At 41.0% G+C, this 24,327-nt stretch overlaps 2 protein-coding genes across 7 annotated transcripts in view; one reads left to right on the forward strand and one right to left on the reverse strand.

Annotated features, from left to right (window-relative positions):
* The window catches only part of astn1 (astrotactin 1), a 591,813-nt gene extending 589,054 nt beyond the window's left edge, over positions 1–2,759 (forward strand). For all 5 annotated transcript variants that reach the window (XM_033650224.2, XM_033650225.2, XM_033650227.2 and 2 more), the window contains one exon: positions 929–2,759. In XM_033650224.2, the coding sequence (XP_033506115.2) occupies positions 929–1,166 (238 nt within the window). In that variant the 3' untranslated portion in view covers positions 1,167–2,759. The remainder of the gene's footprint in view (positions 1–928) is intronic.
* A 6,879-nt stretch (positions 2,760–9,638) lies between these two features.
* Positions 9,639–24,327, reverse strand: part of pappa2 (pappalysin 2) — a 110,826-nt gene continuing 96,137 nt past the window's right edge. For both annotated transcript variants that reach the window (XM_078172928.1, XM_033651483.2), the window contains exons 26-27: positions 14,855–14,953; positions 9,639–11,272 (exon numbers count right to left, since the gene is read on the reverse strand). In XM_078172928.1, the coding sequence (XP_078029054.1) occupies positions 11,126–11,272; positions 14,855–14,953 (246 nt within the window). In that variant the 3' untranslated portion in view covers positions 9,639–11,125. The remainder of the gene's footprint in view (positions 11,273–14,854; positions 14,954–24,327) is intronic.

The following is a 24,327-nucleotide window of genomic DNA, read 5'->3' on the forward strand; positions in this document are numbered from 1 at the left end:
GATGAAGATCATCTTAGCCCACAGACTTACATTAGGATGAAGATCATCTTCGCCCGCAGACTTACATTAGGATGAAGATAATCTTCGCCCATAGACTTACATTAGGATGAAGATCATCTTAGCCCACAGACTTACATTAGGATGAAGATCATCTTAGCCCACAGACTTACATTAGGATGAAGATCATCTTCGCCCGCAGACTTACATTAGGATGAAGATCATCTTAGCCCACAGACTTACATTAGGATGAAGATCATCTTAGCCTTAAGATGCTTTTAGGATGCTTTAAGGCCCAGGTAATCAGCACAAACTGCAAGTTCAGACAGAGACACATAAGTCTGTGCTTTTTGTGGGACCTTTCAGAAAAAAAAATAGAATCAATAATAAATACATGAACATTAAATGTTTTCAAATTTCAAATGAACAACACAAACAATACCACATGAGGAGGAGGTCAGGATGGTGGATGGAGCTGCAGTAGGATATGGGGGTGGAATGAGACTTACTGAATGCGATGTTGACCTGTATTAATATGAATGGACTTTTTTAGTCACACAGCTGTGGATGAGCCAATGATTGTGAAGCATGAATCAAACGGCCGATGCAGATCAGCTAATACAAGTGTGACTTGCACTCTGCCTGAATTTAAACTTTGTTTCTTGTGTTTTAAACTATTTTTGGACACTTCATATGACAGAGACTCAACCATGTAGTAACCTCTGATATCACATAAAACGTACATGCATGTGGATGTTCATGCTGTGCTGCAGACCTGTAATAAGAAATGTCATTTATATTTTTTACGTTCCATTTGGTTTTGAATGAATTCTGCTCCTACTCTCTTATTTTGACAGGTTTATGGATGCTATCAAGCCCTTGAAAGCAAACAAAAACACATTTTAATCATTTTGTCACTTTGTCCCAACAGGAAGGCCGGCCTCATCCTCTCCCAGCTGGATGAACTCTCCCCGTGGTGTAAGGGTCTGCTTCAGGAGCCGAAGATCGGCCTCCGCAGGATGTCCCTCAAGTTCCTCTCCTGCCGTTACACCGACACTAAGGCCTTTGGGCTGAACTGGTCGGACATGGGCCAGGACGTGCATAAGGCCTGTGACGAGCAGACGCTCACTGTCATGTACAATGACTATGGCGAGCCCAAGGAGCTGTAAAATGATTGAAGGTTTGGATGTGCACAGGAATACAGGAGATTTGTCAAGCCCAACAAAGAAACAAATAAAATGCTGGTTTGTTTCCATAAGCTATAAATGAAACACCATATACTCTTATTGGCTTCACCATTTTAACGGTTAATATATTTAAAAGTCTCATCAGAGATTCCAGGTAGGAGATGATCTCTGAAGCCTGATAATCATCTAACAAACTGGGACTCTGTTGATTCATACCTCCTTCTGAAGTCCATTCCTCCCTTGCAATGATTAGTAGAAAATAATGCAAACTTAACACATTCTGCAGATGCTTCACAGTAAAACCCTTCCTTGTTTCTTTGCCTTTAATCAGCTGTTATTTGTTCTTTTTGATTGCTGTATCACTGCATAATAAATATACATATTTTTTTACTATACATCAAAATCCTATAGATGAAGTATGTAATGAAAGAGAAGCTTAAGTAAAGCTTTAGTAGTCAGAGGGTTGGCCATTCAATGACCAGCTCCGTCAGTCAACATGTTAAGTGTCCTTGCAGAGAGTGTTTACTTAGCCACCAAGGCGAACTTTTTGTTAATAAAGGTATGTGTTTAAATTTGAAATGTTTTTAGTGTAGAAGTATTGCAAGGTAGGAATGGACAGACCTAAAAAGCATAAAACACCAAAAAAGATCAGAAATCTTCTCGAAAACTGAAGCACCTTTTACAGCACACCATGCCAACTTTCCCCATTTTTTTTTTTTTTTTTAATTGTAGAATGGCATGAAAAATTCCATCTCTAAATGAAATGTAATGTAATTAGGGTAAAAATAAAAATATTTACATTTTTTATTCAGTCATGACATTAAATGCAACTATCTTAGTTAAACAAATAGCTTAAAGGAACGTAAAGGAACCAAACAAAGGCCATGCATTTTATTTCACTTTATTTCTTTGTTGGACTTTATTTTCAGTCAAATAATAACAGGTCAGATCTGGGATATAAAGAGTCACACATCAGCTCCTTTGTGCCTGTTTAAATCCAAATTTAGTCATATCTTTGGAAATTTGGGGAAAAATGACAAAAGGCAACTCGTGATGTCAAACAAGTGGCCAAACTGATAGTGATTGTGACTTTTTAGGCAGCCATCATCCATCCCACAGCCTGGATAGAGCTTGTTGCTTCTTTGACCTGACTCCTGACCCAAAGTCAACACTTTGTTCTCGTAAAGTTTACATGAAAGATGGATCCAGGAGTTTCTGGGTCTTGTAAAGATTTAACATTCATTGAAGCTTCAGTTTCACTGGTACATTCCAACCATCGGTAAATATTTTACAGCTTCTGATGCTTGTTGTATGCATTCATTACAAACAACTGCAACACACCCAGCAGGTGAACACTTCATGGGCTAGAACGTCATGTATCTCTTTCAGCTGTGATTTGGTATTGGCTGCTGTATTGTGCGGAGTTGCTTAAACCGTTTATGAACTATCACTTCTCTTTTTACATATTTTGAATGAAGTTGTCAGCCTCCTGAACTAGTATGTACAAACCTGGTTTTGTTTGTTGTTATTCAAACAACTTAAAAGGTCAATGCAGTGCAACATATTTAAGGAAAATGTCATGTAGCGACGCTGGGAAAAAAGCCAGTATTTTACTACTCAGTTCAAATGTTATCAGCCCATCAAATAGCTGTTATCAAATGTCATCTGGAGCATAAATTTGAGGTAGTATGGCCCCACTCTGCCTCCTATATTCAGGTTTATTGTTAAGCAGCGACCTCTGGTGGCTGTCGGAATTAGGACTGGAGCAAAGGAGGAAGTCAGGTGACGTAGCATAAAGAGCGATTATGTCCACATAGGGAGGTGGTTGGGGTTGATGGATCGGTCAAACAATCACGGGACATTGACCCAGGAGACCACTGTTCATGTCCCATGTGAAACCAAAAGTCAACATTGACTTATTTTAACTAACGTACATCAGTTATGTAACGTACTTAATTTACATACGTAACTCAAGTTTTGTTACAAACGTCAACCACCAAACCATGATCCTTTCCCAAACCTAATCAAGGCAACCTGGTCTCACAGAAATGCATAAAATGGCCTCTTAATACCACATTGCATTGTGGTGATACGTAATGTATCACAAAGGTTTGTATAGCATGAAGTCCAGAGTGGCAGATGGGTCAAACAAACCTAGAACCTTCATCCAGGAGACCGCTGTTTGTGTCCTGTGTGAAACAAAAAGTCAGTGTTGACTTCTTTTTTACTTTTGACTTTATGTACTTAATCCTTTATGTAGTTACGTGACGTATTTATGCGACTTTACAATTTAGTATAGAACTGTATGTGACTAATGTAGTTATTTTAATTGGAAACAGTTTTTTTTTTTTTTTTCTAAAAGCCTAAGCCTAACCGTGCTACTACCATGTAATGCAGTGTAAAGAAGTGGTGGTTATTTCACATATTTTTATGAGATCAGTTGAACCAAGGTTATGCACCTTTGCACCATCTGGGGAACTGGTACATGCGGTTTGCCTTTTAACAACTGATAACGGCCATTTCATGGGTTGATAACATTGGGAACAGGTGCATTTTAGTTATCCATGTTTCTATGAGAGAGTTGAGGTAGCATGTAAGAAGTCAAAGAGATTTTACAGGAAAGATAGAAGACAAATAAGAGAGGATGTCTCCTGGGAGTTATTTTAGTAGTATAGACATTCAAAACAAACTTGTACATAGCATTATCATAAAGTTTTAGCGATATAACCTGCTGAATGTAGTATCAATAGTTTGCATTTATAAGTAAAGCTGTTATAAAGGAGTTTTACTAAAACAGGCATCACAGAGGAAGTACACAGATCAGCTCATTTTATTTACATGTTCTGTAAAGGTGCCAAACCATTTGACAGTATTTTCCTTTATCAATTTAACATATTTCAAAATCTAACCAATCAACGCTGTTTAAAGTGATAATTCGGTATTGAAAAGGCAAATTAACAGTGTCTTAATGTTTTCAACTGCTTCTCTGTATGTTTAAACTTCATGCAATAACGTCTTTAGAGAGATTTATCAGACATTCTCATTAATACCGTGTGTTTATTGTGAGTATATTTCTACTTTAGTTTGGCCTCTATTTGTTCTGTTATCATTTTCTCATTGTGCAGTGGCCATGTTGGAGATTGATGTCAAAGAAATGCAAATGTATATTAGTTGTTGATTTTTAACAAATCTCATATGTGAATACTAAAACAAACACTTGTAGATTTTTGTATAGGCGGCAAAGTATTTCATAAATGCATCACATTATAGCACAGTACAGTGTTTTTCTTCTGTATATACATGTACAACAGGTGATATTTTACAACATTGCCATGTGCTTTAGTAGATAAAATATTGTATTGTTATATCTGCTGTGTAGCTTAGTCTAGCGATTGGATTAATGAAACTGGATTAGACCTTTGTCATGAACTGTAAGTGACTGGTTGGTTAAAAAACTATATATACAAAAATGGTAAAATGCCAAACTAATTGAAACAGGCAACAACATGGAGAGCTCTTGACCTTTGAGAGAAATGTGAACCAACCATCTACTATCTGCATGATATTATTCTGTCTATACTGTCTGTGGCTATCATACACTTAACTTTTTCACTTTGATCTTTGCTACTTCAAAGAACAATAAAGAATATATTATGAAAAGTGGCTGTGTAGAAATCCTTAACCGTTTGGAATCCAACAGAGCCCAGAAGAAATCTCTTCTTATTTGTTTGCACTACTTTCTGGTGCTCTTAAATGACTTAATTCATGAACATGAATTTGTACTCTTGAGGCGTACTTTGGAGTTCAAACTTGGCAAGTTCAACTCTGGAGTCCACGCTCCTGAGGACAGGGGGATGCAGTACAATCAATCTGCAACTGGGGCAGCAGTTCGGCTAAAGTGTTGACACTAACACAACTGTACCTTCTGATATAATGATCTGAACAAGAAGGTTCACTAGCAGACTTTTCCAAAGAAAAAACAGCTGACAGTAAGATGCAGTGAAGAGATATGCCTGTTATCCTATCTGTAATGTATGTTTAAAACATTTATCAGAATCAGAATCAGAATCAGAAATACTTTATTGATCCCCGAGGGGAAATTATTTATGTTACAGGTGCTCCTTGCAAGACAGGAAAGATACATGAAAATATAAGAAATTTAAACAATAGTATTAACAAATATATAGTTAAATAAACAGGAATTATTAACAAACATAAACGTAAATTATATATGTGTATATATATATATATATATATATATAGTAAACAAAATTTACACAAACAGAATATATACAGTCAGGGTGAACGGGGTTATTGCACAAGTTAAATTAAGTTATTGCAGTGTGTGAAAGTCTCAGGGCCACTCAGAGGGAGGAGTTGTACAGTTTGATGGCCACAGGCAGGAATGATTTCCTGTGGCGCTCAGTGGTACATCTTGGTGGTATGAGTCTCCCACTGAAAGTACTCTTGTGCCTGACCAGCACATGGTGGAGTGGGTGTGAGACATTGTCCAAGACAGTTCGTAGCTTAGACAGCATCCTCCTCTCTGACACCACCATCAGAGAGTCACACTCCGTTCCCACAACGTCACTGGCCTTGCGGATCACTTTGTTAAGTCTGTTGGCGTCCGCCACCCTCAGCCTGCTGCCCCAGCACACAACAGCATAGAGGATAGCACTGGCCACCACAGACTCATAGAAAATCCTCAGCATAGTCCGGCAGATGTTGAAGGACCTCAGTTGCCTCAGAAAATAGAGACGGCTCTGTCCCTTCCTGTAGAGAGCGTTAGTGTTCTTAACCCAGTCCAGTTTACTGTCAATGTGTACCCCCAGGTACTTATAGTCCTCTACAATGTCCACACTGACCCCTTGGATGGAAACAGGGGTCACCGATGTCTTGGTCCTCCTCAGATCCACAGCCAGTTCCTTTGTCTTTGCCACATTGAGCTGCAGATGGTTCTGCTCACACCATGTGACAAAGTTATCCACAACAGCCCTGTACTCATCCTCATCACCCTTGGTGATACATCCAACTATAGCAGAGTCATCAGAAAACTTCTGAAGATGGCAGGTCTCAGTGCAATAGCTGAAGTCCGTGGTGTAGAGGGTGAAGAGGAAGGGAGAGAGGACAGTCCCCTGCGGGGCCCCAGTATTGCTGACCACTCTGTCTGACACACAGCGTTGCAAGCGCACATACTGTGGTCTGCCAGTCAAGTAGTCTACAATCCAGGACACCAGGGGGGCATCCACCTGCATTGCTGTCAGCTTGTCACCCAGTAGAGCTGGACAGATGGTGTTGAATGCACTAGAGAAGTCAAAAAACATGACCCTCACAGTGCTCGCCGGCTTATCCAAATGGGCGTAGACGCGGTTGAGCAGGTAGATGATGGCGTCCTCAACTCCAAGTCGGGGCTGATAGGCGAACTGGAGGGGGTCCAAAAGTGGCTTGACCATGGGCCGGAGCTGCTCCAAGACGAGTCTCTCCAGGGTCTTCATGATGTGGGAGGTCAATGCCACGGGTCTGTAGTCCTTGGAGCCACTGGGACGTGACGTCTTTGGCACAGGAACAAGGCAGGATGTCTTCCACAGCAAGGGGACCCTCTGGAGACTCAGGCTCATGTTGAAGACATGCTGAAGTACTCCACATAGCTGGGGGGCACAGGCTTTGAGCACCCTGGGGCTGACACCATCAGGGCCTGCAGCCTTATTTGAGTGGAGTCTCATCAGCTGTCTTCTCACATGGTCAGCAGTGAAGCACATTGTGGAGGTGACGACACGTGGGGGAGGGGTGTAGTCCTCATGATGGAGAGAGCAGTCAGTCTGACCACGGGGGGATGAGGTGTGAGGAGGAGGAGGAGGAGGGGGGGTCAAGCAGGAGGGTGTTGAGGTGTGAGAGGGAGGAGTGGGGGAGGAGGGCAGAGTGGGAGATGGTTGACCAAGACAGACAGCAGAAGAGTCAGGGGGGGGGATGGGCAGGGCCAGCAGTGTCAAATCTGTTAAAAAACAGATTCAGTTCATTGGCTCTGTCCATGCTGCCTTCAACTCCTCTGTGGTTGTTGGTCCTGAAGCCAGTGATGGTCCTCATTCCACTCCAGACCTCTCTCACGTTGTTCTGCTGGAGTTTCCTCTCCAGCTTCCTCCTGTACCTCTCCTTAGCCTCCCTGATCTTCATCTTCAGCTCCCCCTGTATTGTTCTCACCTTCTCCCTGTTACCAGCTCTGAAGGCCCTCTTCTTTGCATTGAGGATGGCTTTGATGTCCTTTGTTACCCACGGTTTGTTATTTGGATAACAATGGACAGTCCTGGCTGGGACAGTGGAGTCCACACAGAAACTGATGTAGTCTGTGATGCATTCTGTGAGCCCGTCGATGTCCTCCCCATGTGGCTCACAGAGTGCCTGCCAGTCTGTCACCCCAAAACAGCCCTGCAGTGTCTCATAAGTCTCCTCCGACCATCTCCTCACTGTCCTCATGGTCGCAGGCTGGCTCTTGACTAGTGGTACATAGCAGGGGTTGAGGTGCACCAGGCTGTGGTCTGACCTACCCAGAGGGGGGAGCAGCTGTATGCATCTTTGGCTTTTGCATACAGCAAGTCCAGTGTCCTCTCCTCTCTGGTAGGACAGCTCACATACTGTGTGAATGTGGGCAATGTTGTTGCCATGGTGACATGGTTGAAGTCACCCGAGATAGCTATGAAGGCACTCGGGTGTTTAGTCTGCAGGCGGGCTATGGCGGAGTGAATGACATCACATGCCGACGTCGGGTTGGCAGAGGGGGGGATGTAAACAGTTACAATAATGGCATGTGAAAACTCCCTGGGCAAATAATACGGCCTGAGTCCAACAGCGAACAGTTCAATGTCCGGGCAACAGATACGTTCCTTAATGGAAATATGGTCAGGACTGCACCAGCGGTTATTTACTAGAACAGCAAGCCCCCCTCCTTTGCGCTTACCGCTCTCGGTGCAGTCCCGGTCGGCCCGAACAGTCTGAAAGCCGCTGATGGAGACGTTGGTGTCGGGAATGTCCTGGTGAAGCCATGTCTCAGTGAAGCACATAAGACTACATTCCCGGTACTCCTTCTGACTTTTGGCGACCGCTGTCAGCTCGTCCATCTTATTTGCCAGTGACCTCACGTTGCCCATGACGAGAGAGGGGAGACACGGCTTATATCTTCTCTTCTCCATAAGCCTCCGTTGTCTCAACCCTGCTTTTTTCCGCCGTTGTTTACTTCCTCCCCTGCATCCTCTGTGTGTTTTCCTCCACAGTTCAGCTGGTATCTCCGATGTTCCGGCCGACAAGCCGGCCGGCCTCAGCGCGATCAGCTGATCTCTGGAGTAAACAATGCGGCCATGAAGTTGTTGCGCAATGGCGCCGGGTCCGAATGAAATAAGTAATTCATAATAATAATTCGTAATTTATATAGACCCCGTTTATTTTTCATTTCAATATATTTGTTAATTTGTATTGAAATGTCAAATAACAACATGAACTTCATCCTACAGACAGCTAGCGTGACAGCAACAAATATGGGCTTTTTATATCAAACAGCTACAGGGGGGTTAGAGCCTGAAGTAAAGGACCAAAAGGCTAAACGAAAGTGTTCCCACCAGGATAATGACGGACATAGACCGGCCAGTCCTCTCTGCAGCCGGTCTCACACAGCCAGCAGGCCCTCACATATCAAAAAAAACATCTGAGCAAATGTCCAAATAGGAGTTTGTTGGATAACATGACCACATACTCCAAATCTAAATGGTTACTTTCTCACCTGAAAAAATACCAAAACTCTAAAGCCTTGTTATCATCACTGCGTGGCGCAAAATGCATTCTGGGATACTTGGTGAGCCCAATTCCAAACAACTCAGCTCCCAGAGTCTCAATAAAACCGGCAGAGTAAGAACATTTGGACTGTATTTGGCTAGATGTAGACTTTGAATTGGAACAGTGTCTGGGATGTGAGTGATGATGTTTTACAAGTCCATGGACACAAGTAGAAACAAGAATGCAGATTGAGAAAGGCCTCTGTATGACTGTTAAGTTTCAGTAGCAGTAGGAACTTAAGTCACAGGTTGTTGTTTTTACTGTGGTCAGTTAATGAGGAGTACTCAGACTATCAGTAGCAGATGTGTCAAAATACTGAATTTATACCTTTACATTAATATCGTCTGTTTCTCTTTTTGTTATTTTGGTGAACTGCCCCTTTAAACTTGCTGAGGAGAATGTCCCAGTATTCATGTGTATTCATTTGTGAGTCATACAAGACATCATATGGCTAAAAGTTATACAGCAAGGCCAAAAATAGACAAAACTGTGCGTGCATGTGTGTGTGTGAGTGTACTGTCAAGTCAACCACATGTTGTTTTAACATTGTAACATATAATTTGTACATGGATAGAAACCCACAAAAGACACGTCTTCTGTGCATGAACATAAATCAAACCAAGAAACACATTATAAGGGTCGATATAAAGTTGCTATTTATTTCATATAGAGTATAAAGTACTGTAAAATATCACAAAGAACATGATTACACTTTTATAGATACAATATGGGGTACTTCATCATTTCTGGCTAATGGATACCAGAACCTGACATACAAACATGCAAGCAGGAGAAGTTTGAAGTCTGTGTGCAAAATATATGCCTAGGCTTCCCAAAAGTCTTTTTTATCTTAATGTTTGTCTTTATCTTTTTGGTTTATCCGCTGCTGTGCCGACTCCAACATTCCAATTTCAAGTGCGTCTTTGTTTCAGTGGAAATTCAGCACAGGCGATATCTGACTTTCCCATTTAAATTTGGACGTAATTGTTTATGATTACAAATATCTGACATTATCTGTATGACATGTTTTTCTTGTGAATACAGCTGAACACATAAAATACACTTTGGGAAGCCCTGTGCACATGCTGTAGGGTACACATAAATGTCTGTATTACTGGATCTGTGATATAAATAGAGTGTTGACTTGTGCGACTAATTCATTAGATATGTTAGGTGATCCAAATATATTAGTCTATACATGTTAGTCTTTACAGATATGTATCCTTTTACATTTCTAACAAGCTATGTGTTAGAAAGAAGTGTTTGTAGAAGGATTTGATGATGAAGGTTGTGACTAATTTTACTGTTTGGGATGATTTGTTTTGGTCTGCCAGGCATCAGGTTTTTCTGAAGTAATGTTTCTGTGTCGTGGAACAGAAATCAGGTGACTCTTTCCCTCTGCCCACTTGACTTAAATTTGACTAGTCCTCATTTGCTTTTGAATAGCCATCAGACGAGTTAAAAAACTGAATTATTTTGGCCTCACTGTGACATAATGGTGAAACATTGAAATAGTTCCATGGGATGCTGATGTTTCTCCTCTAACTGGGTGCTACAGTAAACACAGTTGGTAGCAGTAGCCCTTGCTGTAAGGTCTGTGCATGCACTGAAACAGTTTTCAGGCACAGCCAGTTCTTTTGGTTTCTTTATCCCAAGACTAATCAAGTCCAGAAAAGTACTTGAATCCATTTACAACAGTGATTTGATCCAATTATGATGACTTGATTTGTACAGGAGTGGATAAACTGCTTTCTAACCCTGTTTGAACTGGACCTCAGCATTTCCTCAGTTTGGGTCTCATTTTTTAAATAGGCTTTTCTGCTCCTACACAAACCCAGCAGTGAAGATGACCCTTCTTAACAGGAAGAGAAAACAATATACTTACGTGTGGATGTTTGTGGACATTTTTAAACCACCATGACTCATATGTGATGCTTTTTAACAGTTAAGATTGCTGATGATAAAATAAAATGTCTTTTTATTGGATGATGTCTGACTTCAATCGCGTTCTCTGCATTACAAATGTTTAAAATGTAATATTTTTTTGTTTGTTTGTTGTGGCATATAGTCTGCGGTTTGACTCTGTTTAACACAAGTTCAGCCTCTTTCATCCCTCCATCTTATTGCATTCCTCCTCCAGCTCCACCTCCTCCTCCTCCTCCTCCTCCTCCTCCTCCCAAGCTCTTGGCTTTGCTCTTATTCTCCTCGGCGTCCGGATCACGGCAAGTGCACTCGTCCTGGTTGCAGTCGGTCCCAAACTGAATGACCTGTCGGTAAACAAGCACAACTTTGAGCGCTCGGCTTCCCGGAGCCACTATAGATCTTTCAATCTGTGTCTGGATTCAAACAAAAACACAATATGTGTCCGTCTGGTGCAGATGTCATTTTTAATGGATGACTAAACCAAGAAAACACACATTCCATTTGGTTGGTTTCCCTGTTTAAGACTTCCTGAGACGGTCTTTGATGAAATGATAAAATGCTGTGCGTATATATGGCCTGTTTCAGTGTAAGTAGGTGGAACTAAAGCCTAAAGAAGAAGGATGAAAAGCAGCAGAATAAAGGGAAATATTACATCAGGACTTTCAGTAAAAGCAGAGTCACTGAAAAATGCACTAGTTGAGGAGGCTTCCCAATAGGATTGTTACATTTCAACTGTAGCAAAGAGCACGACTTTGAATGGCAAAAACAGACAATAAAAAATACATTTGCTTGAACTGACCTAGCAGCTAGTGAAAAATTTTGCCCCCACTTCTACACTGTTTGTGCTGAAAGGTGAGTACCGCTTAGTAACCCGAGCATGGTCTTAGTCCACTTGTTGTATTTCCTCACAGTTTCAAAGAGAGCTCCAACGGCCCCCCGGAGGCCGATAAAGCGCATGATGTCAAATGGTTCAACGTGGCCTTTGAATGGCGAGAAACCTTGAGGGTCTTCAGGGGGGAAAGGAGGGAGGAACGCACCGCCGTGGAGGTGAACGGATGAACACATGTTAAGAATCAACAACAAGAGGCTGCCAGCTCTTGTCTAGGAAGCGAGCCATCACCACAGGTTGCAAAATAAACTCTGGTGCCCCGCGAAGCAGTCTGTTGCAAGAAATGTAAACATTCGCTCCTGGAGAGAAGGAGTGAAAGGAAGATTGAGAGAAAGAAAGGGAGAGGGAGAGAGGAGGGTGGGAGGTAGAGAAAGAAAATAAGGATGACTGCAAGCAAGGCGAGAAGGAGAGTGGGAGGTAGGCTTGTCGGCCTTCACTGCTGATTGCACTCAGTTTTGGAGGGAGACGGGGGTTGATGGCAGGGTAATAGTTTCGCTGAGGGCTCTCAACGAGCTGCAGAAGGCCCAAGCTTCACTCAAAATGCCAGCAGTCCCATTTAAGATGAATTGGCACGGCCATTAAATGTTTCCTTAACAGCTTCATCTTGATTCATTGATGCAGGCGCAGAACAAGCCAAGCAGTACTCCACCTTTGATGCCTCCTAACAACCTTTGGAAGGAAAGAAGGGGCTTGTTTTTGCCTCATCCAGAGAAACAAAAGCCAACCCTTTTGGCGGTTTCGGAGTGTTTGGATTTGCTGCCTTCCCGCTGTTTACTGCAATATATTCATGAACAGAACTCATGTGACAAGAAAACGTTTTAAAGTGATGAATTCAACCTTGCGTGCAATCAAAACCAAAAGCTTTAAACTTTGAAAAAAATCATGTCTTGTTGTCTTCCTTCTGTTCACTCTTTGCTGCTTTTACTACTTTGGCCCTGTGTTGGACTAAAACACAGACTCTAGTTAACAAATCAAAGGAAGATTGTGTGTTTCCATAGATGGTGTGGCAGCTCAGATCTTTTCTTCTGGAGTTTTCCCCTGTTGGCCAATGACTGAATCCCACCTGAATCATCTCTCGTGTATCCCTCCTCCCTTGTCATCACTACAACAACCCCAGTAAATAAAACCAATACTGCCTGAGCTCCATAAAAAGGAGGCAGCTGGCCCCATTAGACTGATCCAGACACAAATAGATATGAATATTGATTCAAATATTTGATGTAGTTCAGATGCAGGTTACTTATCCTGCCAGATACTGGAGCAATCTGTGAAGTGGCCGTGTTACTTGGAGAATGAGGTTAAAATCGAACTCACCTCATTGTCATCTGTGTGTGTTTATAACTGATATTTGATCAACACTGTAGCAAATAGGCATGAAATATTCCAACTCTCAAAATGTTCTTGTGTGACAGCAGGGGAAACTTGCGATGTGGGTCACGCTGTGTTAAAAACCTGTAATTTCCTACACCTGCACATGTCGAGTGGTGGGGAAACAGAGAGTTCTGTAAACAAACCACCGCTCTTCATCACCCCCCCTCTGCTTCATCGCTCTGCTGGAGCCGCGGTGGCAGTCAGGATGCTGACTCTCACAGCGGTTTAGTTCACTTCCTCAGAACGACCTCTGCTCGCTGAGCTGCTGTTTTACAGTGGCCGACTAAACTGCAGACCGTCAGACACCTCGCTGCTCCCACTCTCATACCCTCCACCTCCACCTCTCCCTGTAAAAGAGCAGTTAGTGGCAATCTGGCAGCTCATTTATTACGATGGCAGCTACACACTCGCTGAACTCCTTCTCCTTTTAGGAAGGAGCTGCCAGTGAGTCATGGTGTGCTGCGGACATGAAGGAGACAGCCGGGACTCGGCCAACTGTAGGCCGTAGGAATTAATAGGCAGGGCCCCCTGAATGAGTGTCATGAATATGTGGCTGTACAGTAGCCAAATAGGGTATAGTGAGGAGGGGCGGTTACTTCCCAACAAATGTCTACATGGGAGAGAAGTTCTCATGAAAGCACAGAAAAATAGGAAAAAAAGATGTGTTTATGTAGAAGCAGTTGAGGGAATGAGTGGCCTGGTTTTCACCACTGGCCCGACCTGGGCTTGCTCATTATTATTCATACCATTCCTCTTAGCCACCCAATATATACAGCAATCATTTAGAGCAATTAGTGTAATGTGATGCATTTGCATTTGTAGTGAGCACGAACAAGCTATCACCAGGGAGCGTGTGTTAGGATGGATAAACATTAAGATATCCAACATATTTATCAAACTGATTAGGCCCGCATTAAATGTTTTTGGTTTTAAAATTAGATTAAAGACCTACATCACACTGCAGAGCTGCAATAGAAAAACATCTCCACTAAAGATGCTTTGGGTTTTTCGGGACCACCACTACCTGAAACTGTTTGAGAGTAAGAGAGAAAAAGAGAGAGAAAAGATATTATGTCCACAGCTATGTGTGTTCTGACGTCCTGAACCCTGACTAGTCCCGTCTGCAGTGGAGCAAAGGCTTAATATGAGAGGTGAGAAAGTGTATGGCTGCATGGGGTGGTGAAAACCTGCTTATTTACCATCTGAGTGGAAAAGCTGGAAGGCACAAGTCTCCTCTGTTGTTTTAAGTACAGATGAGGGAGACTAAATAGTCGCAGTCGTTAACAGGAGAGAGGGGAAAGTAGCAGGGATCTGTGTTTGTTTGCTTAGTGGAAGTCTCCTGCGTATTGGCACGGCGCTCGTGCCAAAGGAGACGGCTTTCTACTACTGTAAACAGGAAGAATCTGGCTTTGAATCCTGCTTCAGCTTCTAAGCTCCATCTTGATTGCAAGATGGAGGCCTGGAGTGAGCCAAACAACACTTTGCCACCTTTTAAACAAAGCAGACAGATATTGTAAGTAATATCTGTTGAAAGAATACTCTCCAAAATATATTTATATTATTAAAACAAAAACAGATGGTATAAAAGTGATGGAAATTAGTCTTTCTCTTCCTGTGTAAATATGGCAAACAGGAGGTGTAGCGCTGGAAATGTCTGTTTGTGTACCTTTCTGGTGGAGAGTGTGGACGGGCAGCAGTCTCCTCCATCATACTGGCAGTAGGCCCGGTTGTTGATGGTGTCACACCAGCCATCCCCTCCAAAAGGCTAGACACAAGTTATAAACAAGAAACAGTGTTAATGTTCTCCCCGAAAGATCATTTTACCTCACAGCATGGAGGGCCGGGAAGGCCAAAAGAAGAAGAAGAAAAAAGGAGAAACATCTTCCCAGAAAACAGATTTTCAATAACTGGCAGATATTGTCATACAATTAAATTGTTTGAAACAAATGTCAAAATAAACACTCGCTCAGCATTTAGCCCACTCCAAGTTGCACATTCAGTCCTTCCAGAGAGTCAGCTGCATGCTCATTGGCTGCTCTGACAAAGGTTATGCAACAACCAATGAGAAAGGGGGTGACTTCTGTTATTAAATAAGCTGGAGGCAGGTCAATTCAGTGCACAAGCAGGTCAGAGATTTGTTTAGCAAAGATATCACATACTGTACTGTTTATGTGGGGTATGCCAAATTTACTAATCAATAAGTAATAATGCACAGTATGGGCTCTCTCAATCAAAACAATGGCGAAAGAGACTTTAATGACATCATGAAGTAGCATGGGATCATGGGAGTTCATTGTTCAAACAGCCCCATTTCAGATGAAGATCTATGTGACACAACTCAGGCAGAAATCATGTTTACGGACGAGCTAATGTGTTAAAGTTTTATTCAGGTTATGTTTATTCACCTTATGTCATATCATCAGACCCAGACTTCAGCAGGTTTACTGCAGATTTTAGGAATATTGATGCTGCTTCTAAACTCAGGATGTTGTCACTGTCTCCTCCCCCTCCTTGTGCATGTGTGTGACAATCGTGTTGTATTCAGTTAGCATTAAAATTAAAGTTAGTGGTGCACTATGAGGAAATGTCAAAAATAAGATTTACTGTTAATAGACTGTTAGTAGATTGGCAAATTAATGTCTGTTCTCTCTGCTTCATATTGAACCCATCCGTTCTAATGGCATTGTGTTGACTGACATTTCCAACAAATGTTAAATTTTTTAAGTATTCATGATTAAATGAATTTCTGATTAAGTTTTTACTAAAATCTACTAAGAAGTCATTTTAGCCTGCTTAAGGTAATTCTAGCTATCACATTAAGAGAAAAAAAAATCCACAGATTTTCTTTTTGGATTACTGCTAGAAATAATTACAAAATCTGCAGATTCTGTTTGGGCCTACATATCATTGTAATGAAATTGCTGCAAGTTAACTTGCTAACTTACCATTAGCATTAGATGAGCTGACTACCCCTGTAGCTTATGTTATGTAGAAATTAAATCATGGCGTAGCTCAGCATTGATATCAATGGTCAAAACAATCATATTAAAAATAACTTTGTAAGGGTGTTTAATGTTGTAATGTTATAACACTACCGTATGAACTAGCTTGCTGGCTGGCTGGAGCCACTTGTCATAGTAGCACATCATAGAAAACTGGACCGATATTGACATATCACATCAATAAACTAGGTCTCTTACTGTGCACCAAAATGGTACACAATTCATAAAAACACAAGGCTGTGTGGCAGAAGAAAAGCTGCATTACTGTTATTGAGTATAATTCTGACATTGTGATTTACAACAAAGTATCATCTAGTGTTTCCCGTGTTTCCCTGGTATTTAAAGCAACAAGAAGGGGTGAAAAGGAAATGGCAGCATTGACAGGCAACCAAATGAAACCCACCATTACCCTGAATAAAATTACAGATTTCGCTAGGCTTTCAACATTGTTGGAAAAAATTGGGATAATGTACCGTAAAACTGCAATTAAAGCCCAGTCTCTTTTACTAGCCCCGTGTGGCTACACATTTTGACAAATACAGGCCTGTCTTAATTAGTCTCCAGGTCTGGCTACCAAGCAGTTCATTTTTATAGAAGTTCTTTGGATATATAAAACTGGACCGTGGACTACCCACTTGTGCCAACATTAGTTAGCTGTTCAGATCGCACATATAAATATAAATGTTTAAACAGCCAACATTAGTTAGCTGTTCAGATCGCACATGTGAATATAAATGTTTAAACAGCCAACATTAGTTAGCTGTTTAGATCGCACATGTGAATATAATTGTTTAAACAGCCAACATTAGTTAGCTGTTCAAATCGCACATGTGAATATAATTGTTTAAACAGCCAACATTAGTTAGCTGTTCAGATCGCACATGTGAATATAATTGTTTAAACAGCCAACATTAGTTAGCTGTTCAGATCGCACATGTGAATATAAATGTTTAAACAGCCAACATTAGTTAGCTGTTTAGATCGCACATGTGAATATAATTGTTTAAACAGCCAACATTAGTTAGCTGTTCAAATCGCACATGTGAATATAATTGTTTAAACAGCCAACATTAGTTAGCTGTTCAGATCGCACATGTGAATATAATTGTTTAAACAGCCAACATTAGTTAGCTGTTTAGATCGCACATGTGAATATAAATGTTTAAACAGCCAACATTAGTTAGCTGTTTAGATCGCACATGTGAATATAATTGTTAAACAGCCAACATTAGTTAGCTGTTTAGATCGCACATGTGAATATAATTGTTTAAACAGCCAACATTAGTTAGCTGTTTAGATCGCACATGTGAATATAATTGTTTAAACAGCCAACATTAGTTAGCTGTTTAGATCGCACATGTGAATATAAATGTTTAAACAGCCAACATTAGTTAGCTGTTTAGATCGCACATGTGAATATAAATGTTTAAACAGCCAACATTAGTTAGGTGTTCTAATCGCACATATAAATATAAATGTTTAAACTTTTGTCGATATGGAGATGCTACACATCATTAGCTCGGTTCATTTCATTTTACTCAAACCATGAGCACCAGAGAACACCGTAATTAATTCCGATTTACTGGCATGACAAAAAAACAAGTGGTGACTCCCCTCCTCTAAAGCTGTCATAAAGTCAGAATATGGTCCATTTCTTTATTACTGGATACATTATTTATACTCCTTTAGTCCTACAGGGTCCACCAATCAAAAGAATTAGAAGTGTTTTTATAAATATTAATCTAAGTTATGAATCTTATTTTAACAGGATAAAGTGGTGTTGTGTCAGTATGCCGTTATCATGGGGTGCCGTGAAACAAGTGCTATAACACATAATTGATATGTTATTCAAAGCCTAATTTTTATACAAGATATATTCATATTGGTTAAAAGGAATTAAAGGCCTGGATTATATAGGCGTCTGTCCCAGATATGAGCCTGTTGAGTTAAGTGATTTAAGCAAATAATAGCCCAGGCTACTAATTGAAGTTTTACAGTAAGTAACTCAACAGAATGTATAAAATTGGTCTAGTTGTTCTTACACAATTTTATGGGGAAATGTTGCATATTATATATTTAACACCAATCAGTTTAATAATTTAATCTGTGATTATCTAAAACATCTGCCAACATAAAGATTACTGTTACAAATGTATAACTAAAAGTCATATGTTGATTAAATGCATGTTTTTTTATGCCAATGTAACCAGCTGCTTTTTAGACTTTATTTTAGTGGCTACACTAACTCAGCCTCTGTTGCAGTGGTCAAGCTTAAGTACTTAGGGGTGAACAAGTTCAAAACAGTTCAAAATATGTAAATATTTCACAACTTTTTTTCTCTTATAATGAGCATAAAATATGGTACCAATTGAATTCATTTGCAGCCCAACGGTGAACCTCAAGCAGATTTAACAAGAGCGCACTGACACTCCAAATCTGGGTTCAACAGAGAGAGAATTGCTGCTTGTTTCGAGTCATGGCTTCTTGTATAGTGCACAGAATAATGTCACAGTCATTCACTTTTTTTTTCTCTGTGACGTTTGTTGTGACATCTTCTTCGAGTAAAACTTAATTTATTACTGTGTGATAAACATTGTCCCACTGAAGCTGCATGTGTTGAACCAGGAGGCTCTCAGAAAGAGACGTGGTAATTACAGCTCAGTGCATTTGAAAAGATTCATACTAGTATGAATGATAGTACACATATTGTAAATATAGTGCATAGTTAGTATTTTCATAATATTTAAAAGCTGAACATCAAAGTGACTCTGGGGTATGTAGGGTCTACACTCCACAGGAGTAAACAGCTAATACTAGCTTCCAGCTGTCTCTCAAAAACTAATTTTCACACTTTGGCCGTTTTACCTTTGTGTAAGTTATAACAATAACCATGTAAAGGAACAGTGACATTTCCTTGGGAAAAAAAGCTAACAAAGTGAAAATAAGTAGCTGGTTCCATCACTGTGTTTCTATGGAAGTTTCTTCTATTAACCACATGTTGCTCCTTATGTCTCATTCCCTTTGTTGTGATTGGGCAAAACAAAAGGAGAAAGAAGAGACAGATGCAGCAGAGGAGGCATGGCATTACATAAGGATCAACTTAAAGCTTCAGAAGGTCTACATTTGCCTAACAACTATCCTTCATGGACCACATGCTGTTCAACTATGACCAGAATTCAATAGTTTATCAAAGAATCTCATGTTGACAGTGGACCCAGAGGGAGAGAGGAGGAGTGAAGGAAGCTGGAGAAAGCGCAGGCACAGGTGATTTGGAGGAGGTGAGTGAGAATGGTGAGATTTTTGGAAACTATGATAGAATAAAATGAAGTAAAAATCTATCATTACTCTTTTTGGCCACCTTACATCGATGAATAAGCACACGGTCACTAATAATCTCATATTTGCTCCAGACGATTCAGGGAGAGAAGGAAAGTGAAGACAGGGCAGGCACGAGTGGCTTAGAGGGGGTGAGTGAACAGACACATTTTTGGATACCATAATGTGTAGAATATAATAAAGTATTAGAATTGGTGTAGCTACTTGGCAAATATTGTCTACGTCTACATTTAAAGGCCCTGACACACCAAACCGACAGACAGTCGTCGCTCAGTGCTGGTCCGTCGGTAAGCGTCTGTCACCCTAGCCTTTGCGGTGTGTCCCACACCACTGGCCCTCGTCGGCCCTTTTTGGCATGTTGAGGATAAAGCATACTGAATTAATGTCGGAGACGACAGAGCCTGCCTGTGAATTAAATCACTCTGATTGGCCATTCATCTCACCACATGAGAAGTGGAAGTGAGGAAAGTAAAAAAACAGCTGAAGTCAAGAGGGAGTGAGATTGAAAAAACTTGTTACATAAGGTACGATTATTTTTCTTTATCCATTGAGCCCTTTAGCAGAAATGTTTCGTGATGGTTTGTGTTACTGTTTACTGGAGCATGATAAATATGCTCTGTTCCTTCAACATTGGTTTGGATTGTTATTGTGCTAACTGGCTAACTAACGTCAAAACAGTCTTCCGTTTCCCTTTTTGAATGACACTTAAAGACTCCTGCCGTCTTCTGGTATGGAGAGTTATTTCCTCTCATAGAGGCACAGAAGGTACGTGCTGGTTGGATGCAACTTTTTGGCCAAGACACAGGTTACATGAGGTGATGCAACAGTCAGCTTTCATTGCTGCTAGTTCTTTCATGTTGGTTTGGTGTGTCTAAGCCTTCAAAGACCTAATAGTTTGGGGATTCATTCAGGTCTCCACGCCAATGGTGACAGCTCAAAGAAGTAAATTAAACATAATTTTAAGTCCATGATCATAACAGCTCAATTTTTCATGTAAGGTCACAGAAGGCATTCGCTGAAAATTGTACCCCCCAGTCTTGATAAACCACCTGAGACCTGCTGCACAAGTAGAAATGGCTTTCACTTTTGGAGCCTTTTTGAAGAGACATGGAGTGAAATTTGCTTCTCTTGGCATTCCAGGATAAACAATGTGACAAACTGACACTCACTGAATTTAATTTAGCAAGAGAGGTTTACTTTAACAGCTCATTTAGCTGACCTTTTATTTAAACTAGGGCAGACAGAGTAGACAGACAGATGTCATTTGATCTGAGTGTTCAGTTATGCTTCACCTTACTAAGAATATTGATGACAATTCCTCAAACTGTTTTTTTTTTTTTTCAGTGCTCTGGCTAGAGTGGGAGTCCTTCTGGATAAACTCTGAAGTGGCACGCAAATTTGTGGAATTTAAGTTACAGAGAATCTCAAACACGTCATGATGAAAACCTTTTTAATGTTTCAGTCAAAAGCTTGAGGGTTTCCCTGAAGTGCCAACAATATGAAAACAACTGCTGTGTGCCAAAGATACTTTTGGCTTTCTCCGATGAGCTGATGGAGTCATTTCAAAGACTTAGGGTTCTACCTGACCTGCGCAGGGGGAGAGAGCAGCTGCTGAGAAGATTTCTGCACTTCAAAGAACTCCCTACTTGACAAATCCCCTTGCCTTTCCCAACTAAACTGCCATGGCATAAATAAATCTATTTAATCGTTCTGTTTCTGAGTAAATACTTTACCAGCGATTGCACCAGATGCCTCACCCAAATCACTACTAGTGTGTGTGCATTACCTTTATAGTTTAGGACAGTCAGGCATAATGCTGACCTGCTTAACCTCCTGTCAGTTTAATTTGAATTTTTCATATTTTCATATCACAGCTTTAAAAGTGAGGTCAGCAATTGTGTATTTAGGTTTTATTACTATCATGGTGTACCTCGTATCCTCACGGGTGAGGATGTGGAAAAGGGAGATTAGCTGGCATTGTGCTGTGTAGCTCCATCCAAGCCACTTTGTTTGTTTCCCATTTAAAGAACACCAGATAGTTTTTTATTTTTTGAGAGAAGGTATTTGCTGTATTTGACAAAAAATGTGTGTTGGATTAGAACTGCTGACTGCACCTTTAATGTGGGTTTGAGCTCCATTTCATATACATGTCTTTCCTTGCTAATGACCGTTAAAATTAGTGGACCCCACACGTTACCCACATGAGGTTAATTTTGAGGTCAGGGATCATGCTGGGGTTAATTGTTATTTACATTCCCCTCCAGGCAGCATATACCTAATTCCACAGACCCATGAAGAGAATTAAACCAGCCGGAGCTGGCTGTGCACCTTCTTTCCATATGGGTAATTAAAAGGTCAACTTGCTTGTGTATTACCATTACACAGTAACTCCCTTCAAATCGGTGTAAAAGAGATATACAAAGCAGCAGCAGCCCCACACCTCGCTAACATAAATATTCCACCTCTTAGCATTGGCTATTTCTAGGGGAACATGTGCTGTCATCAGCACCAGCCAAGCTCTTCATCAGAACATTATAAAACACAGATATGTCAAGCAGCAATATATTTATTTTTCACCTCCTACCAATCATTCTTTTAATAGCAGACATTTTATCATCTCCCCCTCCTTCGCCCTGTTCGCCACTCTTGCCCAGAGCTCTCTGAAAACAGTTGGGGGAGTGTGAGGTTTGCCCTTTTCTCTTCTCTCCATGACTCAAAGTGTTTTTCCTTTTGATAGGAAAAACAGACCTCCCTTGATCAGTTCAAGGGAGGTTTGTATATGTGTGTGTATTGATGGTGGTTGTAGTTTGGGGTCTGGGGATTGTAAAACACAGTCAACCATAGAGTGCCAGGCATTATGGGATGTAAGCCATAGAACTTGAATCATTAATCATTGGCTATATTTATATGCTCAGAAGAAAAAACACCGTGAGAACTAGGTTAAAGCATATACTGTATAAGAAACCAAAAACAAACAAAAAAACCAACATAGCCACTGTGACGTCAGTTGGTTTGTGGACTCCTGTTTTGACACCTTGAATTTGGCACTTTGGAGGTCCCCATCTTTTTAAAGTCAGAAGTGACCATATTTAACAAAATGTAAACAGCTAAGTAATACAGAATCCCCCCCTCACCCATACTGTTGACCTAAATGAGGAAATACGCTATAGAGACCACAACTGTTTTTGGTACCAGGCTGTAAACATGTTTATTTCAGCTCTATAGTTGGGCATTTTAGCATGGGGGATCTATGGGGTTTGACTCACCCTTGGAGCAAGCCTCTAGTGGCCATTCACAGAATGGCAGTTTTCTGCACTTTTCCTAGTCTTGTCACCAGACCATCAGAGATCTCTGCCTTCTGATAGTCTGGGGACACTCCTTTCTAAGGTGTGTTTAACACACTGGAGAAAATGGCCAGCAACAAAGCAATGCCTCTTGCATTTTTTTAAAAGGACACGCCTTCTCGGAAATGTGAGCTCCCCCTTTTCTCATCCACAAGGAAATAAACACACAGAGAGCTTGAAAATGGATGCCGAGAGATTTAACTCCTTTTTATCAAACGTGTGCCTTGGACCTAGGACCTAGTGCCTAGGACTTACAGCGACTTTGTTTAAAACTTTTAACGCAGTTGGACTATGTATACGAGCACAAGAGTTCAGCGAGCCACCTTAGGACCGCCCTGCGGATTTACTATTGGTTCTGCAACGTACAGAGTTTTTTTAAACTCTGAAATTGTATCCGCCCATCTAAACACAAAATCAGGGAGAAAGTCATCAGTCTTTAGTTAAGCAAAGCATCTAAAGACTGACTTGTGAGTCTACACTTTTCCTGTTCAATGGTGCTAAAAGTTTAAAGACAGTCTACTTTCATGTAAATTAAAATGATAGAAAATGGACAGGTCTTTGGCAATAAAGGTTTTTTTTTAATATCTTCATTTATAATTTAATCTTTCCCAACATGCAAATGGGCCATTTTTACATTTTACTGTTCCTGCTGACCTCATTGTTCAGCCCTGGAGGTTGTCAGTTAGGTTAAGGTAGGGATGTACTGTGGTTGACGTGTATAAGTGTGCATTATAGAGAATACAGATTACTGTAAAAGCCCAGTTTACATGCAGTTGGTCTGTAATCCTATCTAATCTTATTTCATCACTTACCATGTTTTTGAACCATGATTGTGGTTTAAGTGTGTTATAACCTACTGTGAAATCGACTATTAGAACCATGTTAAGTCCTGACTACATGACTGCCACTGTAAGGATTTTGCATATTTCAGTCAGGACCACTTTATTCAAAGAAAACTTAAGTTCCATTTGCAGTATTCTGTTTGGCAGTATGGCTCTGTCCTGGGGCCTCTCTGCCTTTTCTAAGCCTATGCAGAAAGCCTAAGGCAGACAGAACACACCTCTCTGCCCTTCATGTGCAAATGAGGAAAGCCTAAGGCAGAGAGAGCAAACCTCCCTGCCCTTCCATGCGCCTACATGGAAAGCCTAAGGCAGGGAGAGCAGCAACAAAGATGCAGCAACAGTAGGCAGGCCAAAGCAGTTTAAAAAGGGTGCCCTGAATGAGATTTGCCAGTTGGTAGTATAGCAAGGGATCATGTGACCAATCAGCTGATGCCCTTCCATCAATCAGCTGCTCAGCTGATGTAGATGGGATGTGAGCTGAGCTTGACATCGTGTCCTGCCTGAACTAACGCTATGCTCGGTTTATGGTTGGAGCATTGGACTGAAGACATAGTAAAAAGACAAGCTCTGAGGAGCACAATTTCTGCTGTGTTTGAATTATACAACTAGCCAGTG

Source organism: Epinephelus lanceolatus, chromosome 12 (assembly GCF_041903045.1).
Source record: "Epinephelus lanceolatus isolate andai-2023 chromosome 12, ASM4190304v1, whole genome shotgun sequence".
In the NCBI taxonomy this organism is placed as follows: Eukaryota; Metazoa; Chordata; class Actinopteri; order Perciformes; family Serranidae; genus Epinephelus; species Epinephelus lanceolatus.